This window comes from Phaenicophaeus curvirostris, chromosome 10 (assembly GCF_032191515.1).
Source record: "Phaenicophaeus curvirostris isolate KB17595 chromosome 10, BPBGC_Pcur_1.0, whole genome shotgun sequence".
Classification (NCBI taxonomy): domain Eukaryota; kingdom Metazoa; phylum Chordata; class Aves; order Cuculiformes; family Cuculidae; genus Phaenicophaeus; species Phaenicophaeus curvirostris.
The window spans coordinates 19,725,481-19,746,130 of NC_091401.1; the positions used below are offsets into that span (position 1 = coordinate 19,725,481).

A 20,650-nucleotide genomic window follows, 5' to 3' on the forward strand; every position below is an offset into this window, starting at 1 on the left:
GGATTACCAGCTTCAGCAAAATGAAGTTGGAACTTGAAGTTGTGCACTTGGAAAACTGGTCAACATGCTTCTGTTGCTCCAAGCTGAACCCGATTACCACTTTAGATAGTAACAGTCATTACTCTGATTAAGTAATTATTTTTCTTATGTGGAAAATAGCTTTGATGTGCAGAAAATAGCTTTGATTACAGTAACATTACAGTACAGATATGGTCTGGATGCTGCTCTTACTTATGATCTGCCGCCTGGAGTATTCAGTTACACCCTCTAAGTCTGAAGTACCTGTAGATATACACTGATGAACACATAAGAGCAACTGTGTTTCTGTGTAGCTAACTACAACATTTCCCACCAAACCAGGGGTTCTTTGAACATACTTACGGAAATTCTGCATCTCACTAGATTCTTGAAACATACAATCTTAAATATTTAATGTAGTTTTCTCACACCACACTGTGCTTCAAAAGGTGATGCGCACACAGTTAACCCGCACCTACTGAAAATGTTTTTACTCTTGTTCCTAGGAACAAAGCTGAAATACATTAACAAGTTAAGCTTTTTACACTTAGAACAGTTCTTCCTCTTCTCCTGCATTCACACAGCACTTACTGCAGAGCTCCAGGTATCCAATCAGAACGCTCTTACTATAAATATCATTACTGTTAATAGCAATGCCCATCTACATAATGCAACAATATGAAGACAGACTACTGGAAAGCCTTTTCTGAATGTTAACTTCCTATTTAGCCAGGCTTGCATGCCATTCTTCATTTCCTTTCATCATTGTTTTATGGAACAAGAAAATTATTTTTCCTGCAGGTTTTTGCAAGAATATGTTAATGTATCTAATTTTATATTTTAATAGAACTCCACAAGCCAGTAGGCCTGATACATATCAGTAATTGCTGCTAAAACAGCTGCAAATTGTCTTGATCAAATCATAAGTGCAAATAATTTTTTAATTAGATTGCAGGAAACTTGCAGTAACCAGATAACAATTATGCTAGTCGTCAGAGGTATCAAGTTTATCAATTTATTTCTGTGCTTCTGTTCTACCTTCTTTCACATTAATGCAGAGCAAACATATATATGGCTCATATATATGATCACTTACTAACACACAAAGGCTGCACTTGGCAGTGTCTTTGTGCCAAGACTGCTGCTTAGACCAAACCATGAGCTATAACATTCCATTTCTACAGCCAGGGAAACTGCACTGGACGCTGTGACAGGCTGTCTCCATTGTATTTATGCTTCCTTTGCTCTTTATATTTCTTCAAGGAGTAATTTCGTCACAGAAACTGTGCTGGAAGGAAGGGGAAATAGTTTCATCTGCTATATACAACTTCACCATGCTTAGGGAGAGGAAGTTTCCAGCACTACCAGGTGAGGAAGACAGAAGGGTGGAAGAGTCACTGGAAGAGCTAGGAGCTTCATAGAACAGAACACTTCCGCAGAAAAAACGAGCCCATCTGTATCTCTGCACTGACTTTACTGGTTACTGTTCAAAGTCCATTTTAATTTTCCATGGAAACCATCTCCTGACAAGTGCTTTTTTGTTCCACTCACCTTGAAAAATATTGGTGCAGTTTTTTTATAACATGATACTTTCTCTCTTTCTTACAGGTATTCTGTAAACAGTGAAAGAGCATAACATGCAACTGAAATGACCGTATGACCAGGAGTATCACTAACATCTGGGTTAGCAAGCACTGAAATGGATGGACCAATACATCTTCCTTGGAAAACTGGAAAACTTTGCATGTTTCCTCTGCTCATATTTGGGCTCTAAAGACCCTACTCACAACCTACCAAACTTGAGCAAGGAAAGACAACCTGAACTGCTGGAAGGCAGCTGAGAGCCTCCAGCTTAGATGTCCTCTGCTGCCTGCATCATAGTAACAGGCACTCCTGGGGGAAGGAACACAAAGGGTGATGCCTCCTGAAATGCAACAGCCTTCAGAAATGACTGCAAAAGGGCTACGGTGCAGCAGTGTTCTTCCTTCTGAAGTTATCAATCCACTGTCTGGCGGGCTGCAACAGCTCTCTACACACCAATGAGCACAGAAAATGGTTATTATATTATTACTGCTTTGTAAATCTTTTTATTGCATTTTTTGTCAGTGCTTTCAGGTAGATATGGCACAGCTTTGTAACTAAACATCACCGTGCAAAACACCTAGCTTGCTGAAGCTAATTGGTCAAAGAATTACTTAATGAGGTAGTATTTTAAATTCATAAAAATTAATACACCAACTCATTAGTCTCTCTTGTGAAGTAAAAGGAACCATAAGGCAAGAAACTGCTTCAGGATAGCTGTACCCAGGCAGTGATCAACTATCCCAGAAAGAAATGCCTATGTTCTGGAAGAGTTCACCCTATATTTAAGTTAAGGTAAAATTCTCCAAGCAGAAGAAAATCAATTGAAAGGATAATGTCATTTCGTTACAAATGGCATTTCTTTCTTGGAGTCACTAGAAGTTTCCAGTACTACATACGATGTACATCTACAACCTCCAGGATATTCATGTACTAACCAGAAAAAGACAGTGTGTGATCAATGACTGTGCTCAATTAAAATTTACAGTCATTAGGCAAGTTCCATTTTGTGGTCAATTTTTCACTCCCATTAAAGAATTTTATCTCCTTAAACGGCAAGCACATATAATTTAACAAAGTGTTTTGAAACAGTGTAATAGCTACATAAATAATCTTTCATACGCTGTGAAAGGGAAATACTACTACTGCTTACCCAGTGATAAAGAATCATAACTCATTCAGTAAATAACTATAACAAAAGCAATCACAGTTTAGAAGTCAGTGAATGCCACCCCTTACAACTCACTTACAAAAGCAGACTTATCAAGAACTGTCAATGACTCTTCATTGGTATTTTTAAAGAATATGTTTAAGCTGCCTCTCATCAACAATTCACCCTTAATGTATAATTATATATATTTGCATTGGGATTCTGTATACACACAACAATCATAGAATTCACTCAACTGCAAAATATATTCATCTAAAAGAAACACAAACAAGTGATAAATGACCCACTAATAACGTACTTGCTAATTCTGTTTTTCAGGCTTGCTATTGTAAGCATTTTAACACACTTAGAGGTATAATTAGTTGTAGGAACAACTAAAGACTAATTATGAGTACAGGGAAAAAAAATTGAAAGCATTACTATAATTAGGCTCATTTGTTTCACTTGGAGAGGAAAAATCCACAGTCTTCTGGATGATTTTCTTGACATTACTAGAGTTAGGAAATGAAGTCACAACTTATAGTTTATTTAAAAAAGAAAGAAATTTTATAGTGTTCTTTACATAAAGGTCAACAACTCTCAACTACCGTTCCAATGTACTGTGCTTTCTAGAAACAGATTTTTCTTCGTTTCCACTTAGTGCTACACATAATTGAAAGGACAAGAGATGCTAATTTGATCTTCCTAAATGTCACACACTGAAGAGCAAAGGAGAGCTAAAGCAGGTACGTGTCTGATTTGTACACCTTTCCAAGACCCGACATTAATCAGCGTCAGGAGATTTCCAAGTATTTAGCTTCACAGGTCTTGCAATCAATGAAACATTTAGTCTCCAATAACTGACCTGTTATGTCTCATTACAGCATGGTAAAGTTAAAAACAAATCTTAATGATCAGGACACATTCAGAAGCACTGGTTGACTATCACTACACAAACCCAGAGCTAAATCTTTACCAGAAGAACAGCTTGTGGATCCGGGAAACACCCCCTGTCTTTCGACAGGGCAAATTGATAGCTCATGGATCTGGGACATGACTGTTCCTTCCTTCTCTCTTCCTCAGACTTATTCTCCTCATCCCCTCCCCTTCTAATAAGCGTCACCACTGTCGACAGCATGGACCCAAGTTTTGGATTTGAGTTCTGTGACAAGTGTTTGAGTCACGGGGTGGAATGTAAAGCCTGACTTTGCTTCTTTCTTTGCCTTAAACATTTTGTCAGAAGGATGGCTGTTTGTGTGTTTGTTTTGTGGTGCCAGCAACAAATAGCAGAGGTGCTCCTACGTCTGTAACTAGCTGCTGTTTCTACCAGTTCATGTGTGGGCTGTCGTTCTCTGTTCATTAGGAATGATAGCTGTCTTGAATGTACAAAAACTTGCCACTGCATCCTTTCAGGAACATTTCTCATTGTGACTGATGCATGCAATGAGGAGCAAAAAGGGACTGACAGATGGGGAACAAACAAATATATCTTACTGCAAGACCTGACAGCTCAAAATGTTCTCAAACACACCACCCGGCACAGACAACAGCAAACCCATTCAGCCAGAGGGCTCAGGGCTATGGCTCATTTCAGGTATTGCTGAACTAATTGCTACAAACGCAGCCGTCAAATGAAGCTATTTCATGCAAGGTCTCTGTTCAAGCAGGATGAGACAGTGCAACGCAGACGACTAAGTTTCACTGCATCTTTGGGAGATCACATAGACTATGAGCCAAATTTAAAGCCAAGACCTCAAAGAGCAACAAGTTCAAATTCCTCCTAATTAACAGCTCTTAAGAGCAGTGTAAAAAGTTTGTGCAGAAGCAAAGGATGGCAATAAGGCCTTGCGCAAAAGCAAAAGGGAAAAAGCTTTCCTTCTCTGCTGCCAGGTAACATAACATATTTTAATCTTACAAGCAAACTTACTATTTCTTCCAACATAAAACCAGGTTTAAAACAATTTACAACTCTTCACCATACTACCTGCAGCGCTACATGAAAGCAAACAAAAGAAGCCTGCTGGATGTTTCTTTAAAGCTGACTTGATCACATGCTGCTGCAGGTGATGGGCTCCTGCCAAGCATCATTGCACTCTGAAGAAACTGGTTTTATCAGGCAGACTTTCAAATGGGCATTTATATTCATTGGACAGCTCTCAGTATTAGTACAGGGGAGCATGTACCCTCTTTGCATCAGTACAGTTGAGACATTGGGAGGTTTTTAGGCATTACTCATGGTGGTTTTATTAGTTACAATTAGAGCTTTTGGGCCAGATCTTCAGCTGGCATAAACTCAGCACAGCTCTATTTAAATGAAAGGAATCATGCTAATTTACACCAAATAATGATCTGTACTGAAAGTCTCTAAGGATTATATACTTGATACATCAGTTACTTTACCTAATTAAACTAGCTGAGAGTGTTTCTTAGGAAATGATGAGCCATCTATGATATTTATTCATAGAAGAGCTCAGACTATTAGGCAATACTCACATATTTCTTTCTCTTTTTTAATAAAATATATCTCATCACAATTTTGGATTTATATTACCTAATCTTCCCATAAAAAGTTTGCATGGGAAAATACTTTTTGGCTAAGCACTGATTGTTTAATGCTCATTTTTGTGTTTCTTGCACACCAAAAGCTCTCATGGCTTTGAAAAAAATGTTAGGGAAATGAAACATGGTGGGTGTGAGCTTTTCTGCTTTCTTATTTCATAATTATTGCATAGCTACCAAGCTGATGCCAAGCTCATATTTTCTAATGTACCAAACTATTACAGCTGCAAAACCCCAACCATTGTGTTGCCCCCAAAAAGCCTTGTTCTGCTTAGTTTTGCCTTTCCAAGACCTCTGATTTTGTAACCTTTTATTAATACACACAGCACATTGGGTGTTATATCTTTTGTTTTGTATATTACAAAGGGTAAAGCACAATAACCAAGAAACTTAGTATTAACTTTTACTGGCAGAGGGGCCAGGATTTTTCTAAAACTTCAGTAGTACAGCACCGATTTTGGTCGTTCGGTAATAACTTCAGCAGTTTTGTTACATAATTTGCTCAGACAATAGGCATAGAATCCCCTTCAAAACAGTATTTTGTATATACTTTTAAGTATGAAGTAATCAGGAAAACAGCATGTTTTCTTACTGTGATTCACAACTGCATTATGATGAACAGAATTGCCATTAACTCAAGTAGAGGATTTGTATCTCTTACCCTTTATTTCTGTCCTCTATCTGCAAGATATAGACCATGTCATCAGTAGCATGAAGCTTGGAACTGCTGTCTCCCCATTTCAGCTTCAGGCTTTGAGGACCTGCTGCAGCACACTCTAACCGAGGAGGTAAAGGTGGTAATGGCCTGGTTTTTGCTTCAATGAAGTGGCTAAATGGTCCAGCCCCAATCTCATTGACAGCCTGGATCCTGATCCTAAAATAAATAATAAAAAAGTAAATGTTAAATGAAGTGCTTTTCATGAGGTTCCTGGTATACAAAAGTCTCAAGAAACAAAACAGCTTTCTGGACCTGGCTGCTCCATCACTAACACCATGCCTGCTCCAAGCTACCGGTGCTGTGTTTTGGCAAATGAAACGCTCTGTAAACGTAACAATTATTATCATCCTGTTCACAGTGCAAGAGCTGCAGTGAAGATACCAAGAAATGCTGTAAGGCAGAGGTGAGAAGATTTGGCTAAGCAATCTGATGGCAGTCCCTTTAACCACATGGACAACAGCAGAGACACAAGTGAGTCCTGGAAAACATGGAGTGTGTAACTATGAAAAAATAAAATGCAGAAGTGTGTTGTGGGTTTCTAACAAGGGCATGAACTACTTCAGGTGGAAACATTAAGTGAAAGCATTGGTGTGACTACTGTGAAACCTACTTCCACTTTGGTAAATATCTCTGAAGACCAAATAATAGTAATATTTAATTGTGTGCATCATCTCAGAAAGCACACTATTTAAACATGAAATTCTACTGGAAAGAACTAACCAAGAAGATTCAATCTACAAACCTTGTAGAGCCATGGAGAGCCTTGTAGAGCCATCTTAAGCCATGGAAATATTAACCATCAGTCAACTATCGATTAGACTGAATAGAAGTTGGACTCAAGTCACTCTCACAAGACACATAAAAGCTCCTGAGCCATCTGAATCACATTAAGGACATTCAGAAGACGAGAAAAGCAAATGACTCACCTAGATTTAAGAAAGACTGATAAAGTCTTCTAAACTCTATTTCTTTCTTAAGATAATGACTTGGCTCCTGTTTTGCCACTCTCTCTTATGTGTCTGCACCTTAGTTTAATAATTGGCACAGTGAGAATCTGCTTACAGGAATGAGTGAAGAGCAGCAGTGTTTTGCTATGGTAACATCAACAGCAACATCATAACAAAAAAGTGAGATATGCATTTTGAAAGAGCTTTGAGAACTTGAGATATGAGATTCTTTGTAAACAGAAAATACTGGTACAGATGAGCCTGAAAGATTTCAAAAGCTTGTTAAATCAAAATGAAAATAAAAGAAAACAGGATGGGCAAACTAATCAAGTTTTTAGATAGATCAGCCTAGTTTAGATAGCTGGACAGATGCCATTTACTTTGGAAATCCTGTGCACAGTAGCCCAATATTTTCTCATGGTAAAATACTCTACAAGAATTGCTGCTGCTGCTTCTCAAAACTATCAGCCACCAAGAAACTAGAACTCCCTGGGGCAGATGGTAGGGAGAAAAGGGAGAAGAGCAGAATCTAATATACCTCTACGGCTGTGTGCTTCACAGAAAGCAGAAAATAAACAGAACTGCCTTTGGCGGGCATAGCTACTTATTATCATTGAAGTACATAATGTGATGTAAGTTCAAGTAAATAACATATGAAAAATTACTTTGCATTGAACAGCAAGTTTTCATCTCTACCATTAGAAAATAATTAGGTAGAGTTAAAGGGAACAGGAAACACCCTCCAGAGGACAACTCTATCAAACTCCCCAGAAATCGTTTACTGCAATTTCAAGAACACAAGGAGTTAAAAGATCAATAAACATATTGCAAAATAATAGAGCCTTATCCACTGATGATGTAGATAAAGTATTTGTACATTAAGACTTCACCCTGCTTATACAGCCACTTGTAAACATGCGCTTAACCCTTTGCTTACTGGCCTAGCTATTAAAAGCAGTTAAATATTGCTTAGTGTGAAGCTGCATTTTCCTTTCAACCTTTCTTTCAGTTTGAGGAAACACATGCTGACCACCTTAAACACCATACAACAGTAATTTCATCCTCTTTGTCCAAAACTGTGGAAGGCAGGAACAAAGTCCTAGTGGGAGCCTCCTCTGCAACTGCTGCACACAAGTATTTGACACAAAAAGAACAAAAGGTGTTTCTAATAATTAATACAGACACTACGTTATTGGTTTGCTTCAGATTTAAAAGTCATTACATTAATATGTAATGGTCTTTCCACATAGTGGTGGGAGAGGATATCAGCTCCAGCTCCAGCACTTTCCTGTGTCTCCGCCTCAGCTTGTGACACTCTGAGCTCCTCTATCTGCATGGAATGGCGACAGTGGGCAAGACAACTTCCATAATTAAGTGGAAACCAATTACTGTTTACAGAACTAATACATGGGAAAATCAACTTCTGATTAACATCTTCATTTTTGTGTAAAAGTAGTACATAGACATGTACAAATATTTGCAATAAAACCACTTTCTGAATTCCTTTCAACTTTTTCCACTAATGGTGCTAAATTAAAATACCCCAAACACCACTTGGGAAAGATGGTTTTAAAATCTGACAATCACAATTTGAAAGTAAGTTTTTTGGAAACGTAAAGAATATCTATGAATAGCACCTAATTCTGCAGACGCTGGATCATTAGTATTTGTTTTCACTCTCACATCTTCCCACCGCATCTTTTAAACATTTAGAAAAAAATAAATCAGACTTGGCATATTTAGAAACCATTAAAAGATCTTTAATAGACATTCTATCATGACCCAAGAAAACACACACACTAAATAAGATGTTATTTTCAGTTTGGTCACAAAATCCTTTGTATAGTATTCCAAACCGAAAAATCACTTTTGAATTAATCTCAAAGACTGACATGAGTAGAGTTTGATTCGCTAGTTCCCATAAGTGGAATGCCACTAGTTGCAGTACGCTCGCATGACAAAACCTGTGGGAGTTAAAATGCCATGGGCATTAAGAAGGGAGGAGATGCAGCATGCTCTGCCATCATCATCATCAGCCTGCACATAATGGATACTCGTCACACACAGCCTCCAGAAAAGCCGGTCCCATGAATCTCAGACTGCTCTCTTCTGAGGCTGGAGCAAGACTTCGTTTTACACTTTGAAGCATAAATTTTGTTTTTATAACCCACTCAAGAACTGCTAACTTGATCATCCGCTTGCAACCTTCTCTCTCTATCTTGGAAGATCTTTCCTCGATACAGTTTAAAAACTTACAACTGCCCGAATTTTCATTTCTACACCAAATTATAATTAAGTGTTGCTATTAAAATTCAGTAAGGCTACTATGAATTGCTGTAAACTATGCATCCCCAAAGGAAAATGAGCATTCTTAAAAACTGGAAGCTGTTTGGTAGTGAAGTATCACAACAGCACAGCACAATTAACTACAGAAAGCATCGAGCAAAACTTGGGAACAGAGTGTGCCAGAAAATTGGTATTTCTATTATAGTTGAATACTTATTTATTGTCAAAAATTTATCAACTCAGTTACATCAGTTCACAGGAAACCAGTCCACTAGTATTATTGCCCTCTAATCAGAGCTTTCAGAGCTTCATAACTATGCCAATAAAAAGGAAAGTCTGCAGAATTCTCAAACGTATTTCTGCAGCTGCTCACCAGCAATGATGCTGACATTTTGGCAACAGGAGAGCTGGTGTGTGTCTGACCTTGGAGAAGTCCTCCTGAAATTAGCCCTACACTGGCCATTAGCTGCATGCCCCGGTTCCTTCTGCCTTGAATGTATTTTGGGACGCAAATCCTTCCTGTGGCATGCTGGCTGGATTTACTACTAAGACACAGAACTTGTCAAACTTGTCAGCTTTGCCCCCCATGCTGTGCAAAGCGCCTGGAGCTTGCTCAGTATATATTTGAGCTGCTCATGTACAGCTGTTCCCCATGAGAAGCTGGAAGGAGCAGAGCAATACCAAACCTAAGCTTACAAGCACAATGGGGTGGACACAGGCACTTTGTTAACCACACCACTACTCAAAACAGTGCTCCCTTCACCTACAGGAAAGCTGGGCAGAGACTCTATCACAGAGTAGTGATAGGATGAGGGGTAACGGTTTTAAGCTGAAAGAGGGTAGGTTTAGGTTAGATATTAGATATTTTTTACTGTGAAGGTGGTGAGGCACTGGAACAGCTCGGCCAGAGAAGTCGTGGAAATACCATCCCTGGAAGTGTTCAAGACCTAGCTGGATGGAGCTTTGAGCAACCTGACCCTATGGAAACTCTGTCCCTGCCCATGGCAGGGGAGTTGGAACTGGATGATCTTTAAGGTTCCTTCCAACCCAAACCATTCTCTGATTCTATGACTTCTTATTTTGGACTAGTGGGGTTTACAATAACCAAGATTTGCTTTCAGTTCTAGGACTGCTACAAAAACATTGACAGTGAAATCTCCTTTGCTGATTTGCTTCAAATTCTGCCGAAACTTTGGCAAGAGAGTTCAGAGCCTTAAACACAGAAGTGTTCGGCTTGCTTAGTCTAGGAAAAACAAGGCATTCGCTGCTTTTAAACACAGCAGGGAATAAACATGAGGGAGAGAGAATAGCTAATTGAGTTAAACAAAGCTGACATGAAAAGAAAAACCATGGGTGGGCAAATTTAAAGAATGAGATCAGTGACGTTCTGAAATACACTCCTGATTAAAACAGGAAAGGAAAAAAACCCAAAACCTTGTAACAGTTTGTTAAATATGTTTCTTATGGATACATCTATTAGAGCACAGACATCCCCTGATGAAAGACAGGTGTATATAGGCTTGAAAAAGAAACATCAATGAATGAGTTCACAGCTGATAGCAAAACGACTTTGATACATCTACTTTTACTAGCAGAAAAATACTTCAAACTATATATGAGGTGCTTTTACAACTCAACTGCCCTGATAGGTATGAGATGCAAGATTTGGGAGTTTCTTTCTCTTGTTTTGTTAAAGGAAAGAGCTTTCACCTGTTATTACTGCTGATCAGTCATCCACTGGTTTGTGCTCTTCACAATGTTTTTTGCTGTTTGTAAGAATTTAGTTTCAAAACAACACTTAGAACACTTGCAGTTAATGCTTGTGCTTTAGTCTTTTCATTTCAAAGACATGTAGACTTCCTGACTAACATACGCAATTTAATACAGCGCTTTTTGCAAAATAAAGAAATAATATTGCAAAAAAATATAATTCAGTATAATCTCAGCATAACACCACATTTCAAGGCAGCAGGAATAAGAGCTTTACGGGCAAGGCTGCAGCATGACTGAAATGTAATGTCCTACCCATTCTTTCATTTCACAACTCCATTTCCAGGCTTTGGAGAAAAGGACATTTCTCTAAAGGAAGCTGTAGACAACCATGAACTCTCTAAAAAAAACTAAAAGAGATTTAAGAATGCAATCTTCAGAGAAGAATTTAGATGGTCCATTCTGGCTGTTTTGACTCCATTGATCAAAACTCTCATTTTATTTTAGCTGTTTTGACTCAACTGAACATATGAGGAAAAATCAGGGAATGTAAGACTCCTCAAAGACGATGCAGTTCCACAGCTAGGTAGCCAGACAATAGGCGAACTCTTAAATTTCTTACTAGTTTTATTAGGTTTTTGACTAGTCTTCAGTCAGTTGTGTTCCCTGGTCTAGCTTCAAAATCACATAAGCACCAGGTGTTGAAGCAAGGCTGACTGTGAGAAACACAGGAGAATGTGGAGAGGGAGGAGACATGGCACCAGGAACTCAGTTTAGTTCAAATCATGGTGCAGTTTTACTCACATGCAGTATTTTTACCAACACTTTAAGCTACACTAAGCCAGCAAGTCTGCTAGAAGAGGTGATCCTGTAGTTCATACATAGAATAAAGCTTTGGCAAAGTCACTTAGAAATTCAGAATCTGAAACAATTGTTTTTAAAATCAGATTATCTGTTACTTAATCTCCATATGCCAGCTAGACAAATAAAAGTACATTGTGTGCAAATTGCTATCCCAACAGAGGGATCAATACAGTTAATAATATAAACCCCTGGAACACTAGTGCTGAGAAAACAAGAGAAGTCGGATTGAAATTTCAGTTATTTCCCAGTTTTTAAATTAATTTACCTACCAGCATAACCTTATCTTAGCAAAGCAACTTAAAAAGGAGAGATCAAAGATAACGGAAGGAAGAGGAAAGGGGAGGGGTGCAGTATTTGAATATGAAATACCACTATTAATTTATTAAAGGAATTACTACAGATTTCTATGCTCCCTAGGTTTTTTACTTATGCTAAATGTCATCAACATTTCCCATGTAAAATTAAGCTATCCAATCTCATTCCGAGTGCTCTGCACCACATAAAAAAAAATTACTTACCGGTATGAGGTTTCTGGAAGCAAATCACTGATAACATAACTTGTAACATTTCCTACTGGAATGCTGATGTCACCCAGGTCAATGTTATATGATGTAATCTCAGCTCCATTATTGCATGGTTCTTCCCAGTTCAGTACAAGGCACACAGAGGGTGAGAGCTGATAGGCATCCATGTGCTCATCCTCCAGCACAGAGAGGGTAGAGACTGCATCAGGCACAGATGCGGGGATTCTGCAGGTTACCAGGTCACTGTAGGGTCCAGCTCCTGCCTGGTTAATAGCCTGTGAGTCAAAAAAACCACATGTTTGCAGGATGAATATTCTTTCACGTCTAACAAGTTGATAGTAATGAACTGTGCAGCTTGAAGCTGTTTCAAGGATTCTTCTGAGAATCATTGGCTTATTCTCTAAAGCATGATTCATCCCTCTGCCTTTACAAGAACAATTAATATATTCTTTTGTTACTCAGGAGCATGTCTCAGATATATTGGAGAATATTTCTTTTTTCCCTAATAGCTATTTAATCAACCTTAACAGCAACCTTTTTATCAGCAGCAAACTTTTAGTAAGGGAAAATGTTACGGTGGTCATGCTGTCACTGACAGATGACATCACGTTGTTCAGCAAATGGGCTACCCAAAAGTGTTGCACTGCCCTGTGTAAAAATCTCAGTATACTGCAGAATGCAACATCAGATGCTTTATGCAAGCAGAGTCCGCCTAGACATAAGTGGTATTTGGCTTGCTGAGAGTGGTGCTAGTTCCTAACTCAGAGACTTAATAGCTCATTTCATGCTAAGAACTTTCTGATATAAGAATATAGGAACTCAGCGTGGCATTAAGTCTATAACTCAGTCACAAACCACTAGCAAACTACAACCAGAGCACATAGCTGTGTATTTTCCACAAGAGAGGAGAGCAACCATTTATCAAGCTTCTCATCTTGATGCACAGATCAAGGATCTCAGTGGAAATCAAGTTTCAAAAGCTGGTGCGCTTCTGCTCATGAATTACGGCTGTTGTCTTTGCAAGCTCAACACTGCACAATTATAGTTTATTTTATCAGTTGACGCTCAGCAATGGGTAAATGCTGTGTACGTTGCACTGCAACGGTGCGGGAAGCTACTAACGTTGCCTCCTCAGGAGTATTATAAGCTCCTCTGTGCATAATCACAGAACCGTGCAGGCTGGAAGGGATCTTGGCACATATCTAATGTGCTACCTGCTACTTCAAGCAGGGTAAAATACAGACCAGGTTGCTCATTCTGCCCATTCACGTCTTGAAAAATTCCGAGGGGAGAAACTGCACAGCCCCTATGGACCACTGTTACAATCCTCAATTACCATTACAGTTATCATTTTTTTCTCTAAATTTGACCTGAGCATCTATATTTCAACCTATGCTTGGAGGAAACCTGTACACCGTATTTCAGGTTCTCATGAACGGCATCTAATGGGCAATACCACCTTCCCTTGACCTGACACTTGGGTTCCTCCTGATACAACCCCGCACAAGGTATCCAGACAGCTTAGGATAGCGTATTATGGTACAGCCTGAGCTACAGGAGGTCCCAAAGGTACAGATCTTCAAAAGCAGCTTTTGGCATCGGCCAGTACCATCCACACCTCCTTTGCACTTGGGAGAGTGAGCCCAGAGTCTGCCACTAGATCACACTTAATTAGAAACTCAGTCTTACAATGTTGCCAGTAGGACTATGAAGGGAGGAAAGGACATGCCAAAAACTATTAGATTTCTTATCTATGCTTAACTGTAACAAGCAACTTATTTCTGCTATGCATAAAACAAACACAAAGCTATGTTCTGTATTTCCAGGAGGAGTTTTGTTCAACTGAAGAAAGATACAATAAAATTAGATTTGCCAGCCTTTAAAAAGCCCTTCAAAACAAATCCTGCTCCAGGGACATCTTCTATTTAGTGAAGCACTCCTAGAGCTGTTAAAACTGAGCCTTGTTTTGTGGTCTGCCAATGATATTATTTGTCTTGCCTCTAAACCAGGGTTTGGCAATCTGTATCTTGCTCCAAGCAATTTATTTTTAGTGGTGCTTTCGACTGCTTTATTGGACAATCTCATCATCAGAACCGATGGGAATTTCATTCTTCTTTGCTTCCTAGATGCTCCCCACCCCCAAATGACACAATATTTCCCTTTGCAGAAGCCACAATTGTTTTCAAGGATATTCATTACATGAAAAATGTAGAGCAACATTAAAGACAAATTGTCTGCCCTGCACTTACATATGCCCAATTCCTCAGTTCTTTTCTTTTATTGCTTTACTGTAGACTGAGATAACAATACTGCGCGTTAATTAGAAGGCAGAGTAAACGTAGTGCGGGGAATACTTATTTTTAAGAAGTAACAAAGATATATCTGTTAAAGCTGCTAATGTAAGAAAAACAGCTCTCCTTTTTGTTTTTCAAAAAAAGAACTAAAAGTTCTGATACTATTTAACTTTCCTTCTTTGTCTGCTACACATACTTTTTTACACAGATGAGATCTAGAGGATGAAGCCGTCTAGAAAGTAACGCATGGATCACTGATGGATTTCAATAAAATGTCCTGGTGCTGTTGTGCATTTCATTTAACCTCTGCCTATGGATTAAATTATATTGGCTGTGTTAAAAACTGAGTAGATTTGTGCAACATTTTTGTGGCATGTATTTTAAAATGAACACCTACTTGAAAACAAAGATGCTATCCAACTGGCTGCTTCCATTTTTAACATTAAAATCTCTTTGAGCTCTCTTCGGCTCACCACAGAAGTGGTCTCACGGGCTACTCCCTGCCCAGCGGATGCTGAATGCTTTCCCTCTTGAGCAAAAGAGGCATTCTCCGGCTCATACTTCCAAGCCACTCTCACAACATGCTCTTTCAATTTACCTTTCCCAACAGTGCCAGTGCAAGGTATACGGCCAGCTATGACCAAGTCAGAAAATACAGTTGAGTGTAGTTAGAGGTGGGGGGGGCCCAAGCTCCTTGGATGTTGTCCCACTGCTCAAAAGCTACTTTGTTAAAAAAAAAATAAATGCAATGTCCTGTTAAAAAAAACTCAACAACTTATAAGAAGGAAACACTCAACAGAAGCATGTTGTCCCTGATCAAAGAAACGACCTTGGGTGGTCCACACATTGCCAGCTGGGTGGGTATGTGAACTTTCGGTTTGATTACTGGTGGTATTCTGCCTTACATACAAATCAATCTTGTGGAATAGTGTCTTGGGCAAAAATATTTTTACTTCATTCCAGCTTACTTTACTTTTGTTTATTTTCAGTAGACACAAAGGAGAAAAAGTACTGTATTTTTATTTTCACATACATATAAAAGAAATATACTTTAACCATTACTTTTTACTGCAAATAATAGGAGAGAAATAGATCAAAGAGAAATAAATCATATAGACACTCTATGTGAGATCCAATCTTACAAATCAAGAGATAAAATTGTAATGAAGTGGACCCACTTGCTGGCAGCTACTATCTCCTATATACATTGGAATCTACTCGGCTGGTTTGCTTTACTTGATAAATGAACCAGATGTTGGAGTTTATTATCTAAGCTAGGGGAATCTTCCAAGATCCAGTTGGGAGGTAGATGTAAACATTAGCATTTAGTTTTAATATCAGAGGGCAAGGTGGCTGTTAAAAGCATTATTCACTAAAAACAAACCACAGGATAGATGATAGCAACTTGAGACCTGACAGCTATACCAACTCCCTTGTTTATCACTTTGCATTGTGCTGAATCTAAACTGTTCAGTTACATGGCAACAGTCTGCATTATTTAAAATAAACATATATTGCTTCCGATTTAGAGAGCACATAACTTCACACAGGCTAATGATAATAAAATCCAAACACAGTGTAAGGAAACTGTTTGCATTTTAGACTTAGCAATGTATGCAAAACCTCCTTACTTCCATACCTGTAGCCTACAGCAGTAATGCGCTGCCGCTGACAATTCACTTATTTCAAAACAGGTATCTGTGCCGTTATATGCGAGTTGTAGAGACTCCTCATTTTCTCCCCACTCTAATCTGTATTCAGAGATGTCAGCACCAGAACATTCAGGACTCTGTAACACAAATATTTACGCGGATCAATTCGGAAATGAGCACTTCAGATCTCTATGTTTCACTGGGTACAGAATAAAGTACATGGGGAAGAAAACCCAACCTTTATTTTAAAATTAATACACAATTACTGCAGCAAATAGAAACACACTGAATTAGTGTTCCCTAATATATTACTCAAACAGGCCAATTCAGTATAAAAATTACCTGGTACAAATTCAGAGAAAAGAGAAAGTGTATGCAGCTACTTTGCTTTTCATCAGGACACTCAAGAATAAATTCTGTCTACATAGCAGAAGCATAACCACAGAAAACACCAAAAAGCATCAATCTAGCCTAGGCTACTCGAGTGATCAAAGCAAAGCTTGGGAAGAGCTAGCCTTCAAGCCTGAAGTAGGTACTCATGTGAGGAAAGAGCAACCTCCACAAGCCAGGCGGTCACTGGAGATTTTAAAAGTCACCCATCAAGCTAATGGTTCCAGGATGGGACATGGGAGTGTGGACAGGGGTATGTTAACATCCACAAAAGGACTCCTACAGGATCCAGATGTCCTCAGCAATCTGTTTATCATCCCAAAGCCCTAGGGGAACGTGGAATGAATACCTGAATTTCCTGGAGATGAGCCAGTGCAGGCGTAACAGCACAGCTCTCAGAAGAAAATAGTTTGTGTTTTTAACAGAACTACCTAGAACTGTACCGAAACAGCTCAGGAAAGGATTGCTCCATATGCAGAAGTATGGTCTAGGATATGACAAAGACTTTGTGATTACAGCATGGTACGCATCATTTCCAGTAAAAGGATCCAGAACATCGCTGAATGTCACAATGACAACCCTGCACAGGGGCTTCTCCAGCTCTGTCTTGGGGCTTCCAGCTCCTTTTGTAGGAGCATTCAGAACTGCAAAGCCATTGTTCTGAAACAATGTATAAAAATGCCATGTAGGCACAGCAGTGTGCTCTGTAGTCCATTCTCCAGTCCTCCGCTGTTTTTCCTTTATACTCATAACAGCCAACAAATGACAGACTCTTTAAGAAAACATAACCACAGCAAACCACATTCCTCCTTCCACAGCTTCATTTTTAGCTAGAATAAACAAATATAACCTCCATATAAATACAGAGACTACCAGAAACACTGTTGTATTCACTCACATTTGGGGAGACCAAATGCCTGTCTACACATTCATTTAAAAGTTGACATTTAGAAGTTTACTGTAGCTTCTAGCATGGTGTCACAAAATGTTGCAAGAAATATTGAGTACCTCCAACTCACCTGTTTCATTATAAAATTAAACTCAGATTATATTTGTACCAAGATATGTTGCTAGCACAATCCATTTATTTGAGCATCTCATGAACATTAATAACTTAGTTCTCAACAGGGGCATCCTTTTATGGAGGGACCTGACAGATGCAGGGCTGGCATGGCTACAGGGTTTTCAAAGCAATTTTGTTGGCAGAATACAGCCCCACCGCTCCACATCACAGTGTTATTTATCACAACATTCTTTCCTTTCTGCCTTAATTACTTAACACCTTTTTTTTTGCAATGACATCAAACAACCCCTCAGCATTGCAGCTAAAGCTTGTTTTAAGAGCCCAGTGTCTAAGATCCTGGAGAATGGAGAAGGAACGCACACAAACTAAAATAAAAGTAAATATTTGGGGAAGAGACAAACAATTTTTGAGAAAAGAAAAGCTGCATCGTAAGCATTTGTACAGACTCAATTTCATATCAGAGGCTCCAGCTTGAGCCAAACATCAAATATTTGCCTTCACAATTCCACCCCAGGACACACTGACATGCTAAAAGCTGGCAGAGAACACCTCCACCCGACCAATGCTCTATCATCTGACGCCAGCGTAGGAGGCCTCATGTCTGAATCCTGGTCCAGATGACTCCTGGTCAATTTTATGAAATTCTTTAAAGGGCAAAGTAGAAAAGATGATTTTCTAGTATAGAAGAGTTTCCGCATTGAGTTTTCTTGCACAAAAAAAGTTCCAAACCAATGAACAGCTCTGAAGCTAGTTTTCAAGTTTTGTGGTGCCCATAACAGTTTAGATAAGGAAGACAGAAATTAAACAAGCACCTGACTTACCTCCCAGCTTACAAGTACACATGTGTCAGACAGAAAGGAGAGGGAAGGTGCTCTGCACTGGCCAGGTGGTCCTGCTGCTGTCGTGACTTCCATAGCTTCTGAATATGGCCCGTACTAGAGGGGAACAAGGTGCCTGTACATTAATATATAAGCATACACACATCTCATGTTCCTCAAAGGCTTTCCAAAAACAGCCTACAAACTTTTTCACTGTAATAAACTTTCTCTAAGATAGACCAGGCTTCTGACATTCTGCACCAAACACCAGGATTCATTATGAGACCATGTAAATTACTGCAAAGTTTAAATGTGAGGTAAGCTCAGGTATGTGCAGACAGCATGTACACCCTCCTGTGTGGCGGTGAGTGCCTGGGAAAGCCTGAGCCACCTCCAGTTCACCCAGAAGTGAGAATGTGCACTCAGCAACAGAGTAACTGAGGAACAATGTCTGCCCCTCTACCTTACCTTAAATTAACGTGTTCACATGTCTGTGCCACCTCCCAGCACAACTGCCTTCCTCTCATGGATACGGGGAGCACAGCAACAGTAAAGCACATATTGGAGCCCAAATCCAGCTTCTTTTATATAAAATGTCTGCCACATGTTAATTATAGAAGGATAGCATGTGATGGAGCCCAGCATGGGTTTCCAACAGTAGAGTTCAGCGTGCAGGGGCATGCTGTACGCATGCTGTGTACAGCTTAGCTCCACAGGCACAACTGCTCAGACAACTTCTGAGCCCATGGTAGGAGAATAATTTAAATGCATTATTAGCAAAAGACAAATACCCAGAGTCTTGAAAACTGGCTTAGGACAGGAGAGAAAATGGCAGAAAATAGCCTTTTTGAGGGCAGCTGAGCGGGATAATGAGGTTTGTTCAGTGCATCCCCAAACAATTAGAAATCATTCTCCAGAACAAAGGAACTTCACTGGAAGCAATTAGAAGAAAATCACTGATATTCACTTATTTTGGAATACAATACTAGCAAGTATGAAAAAAAAAAGAGCCACTACAAAGGATGAAATTATGAACCCCAGAAAACTTCTCCACAGGCATGTGTCAGTATCCACACTCGAGAAGGTATAACACTGATGGCTTGCTTTGAATTACAAAGAATGTACACTTCAAAAATTCTCTGCTATTTTCTTTATCTAGCAGGAGGAAGAAAGGTGTTGGCATCTGGAAAAGAACACCTGCACCCATTTTCTGCATCTGGCAAAAAACTCAATCCAAACCCAGTTCTCTCATTTAACAAAGCGGGGGGACTAGAAATGCTTTGCAACTTTAAGCATTGTTTTGCCAAAAAGAGGGGGGGAAGGAAAACAAAAATGAAAAAATAAGAGGAGGGGGAAAAAAATTACGATGTAACATATCCAAAGCCACCAGGTAGGCAATTGTTCCCATTTCAGCAAACTAATTCAATCTCTCCATGTGTATTTGATTACTTTTTTCACAAAAAAAGTGAATATTTCTAAGACAAAACAGTTGAACAGCCTTGCATATTTTCTAATACCTAAGTCAATTTTTAACAGAATTTCTTCCTGTAAGTGGGTAACTTTAAACCTTTACATTATGTTCATCATCAATATTTCCTGGGAACACACACATATGTATGTACTGCTGACGGGATTGCCATTATTAAAAAAAGGTTGGAAAAATGCTCTTATAAAGCTCAGCAGAACCAGTCCAAACCACACTGAACCAACAGGGTCTTTCAGCAGATCTCCACGGACATCAGACAGTTTCTGATGTATTTGGGAAAGCATGTCTTCAAAGGCAATCACAAAACAGAGAAAAAAAATCAAATCTATAAAACATGTATTTCTTCAAATAAAGACAAAAAATAATCAAAAATATTTTCCTCAGAATATATCAACACCTGTGTGAAATTTTAGTGTTTGTTTTTACATAGCTAGGATTCAAAGCAAAAAGAAGAGATGCAGTGGAAGGGGAATAAAAGATTCCTCCTTGTAAGCAAATACAACTGTTGGCAGGCATTTTGTACAATTTAGTCAGTCATATTAGTACATCTCCTTTTAAAGAGTACCAGATTCAAAATCGCCACTCTTCCTCAAAAGTTCCTTCAGCATTTCTCACTTTATTTTCTTTTT

At 39.0% G+C, this 20,650-nt stretch overlaps 1 protein-coding gene across 3 annotated transcripts in view; it reads right to left on the reverse strand.

Moving 5' to 3' along the window:
- The window catches only part of FNDC3B (fibronectin type III domain containing 3B), a 201,648-nt gene that overhangs the window by 17,231 nt on the left and 163,767 nt on the right, over positions 1-20,650 (reverse strand). For all 3 annotated transcript variants that reach the window (XM_069864562.1, XM_069864563.1, XM_069864564.1), the window contains exons 20-23: positions 18,539-18,652; positions 16,291-16,440; positions 12,352-12,632; positions 5,970-6,182 (exon numbers count right to left, since the gene is read on the reverse strand). In XM_069864562.1, the coding sequence (XP_069720663.1) occupies positions 5,970-6,182; positions 12,352-12,632; positions 16,291-16,440; positions 18,539-18,652 (758 nt within the window). The remainder of the gene's footprint in view (positions 1-5,969; positions 6,183-12,351; positions 12,633-16,290; positions 16,441-18,538; positions 18,653-20,650) is intronic.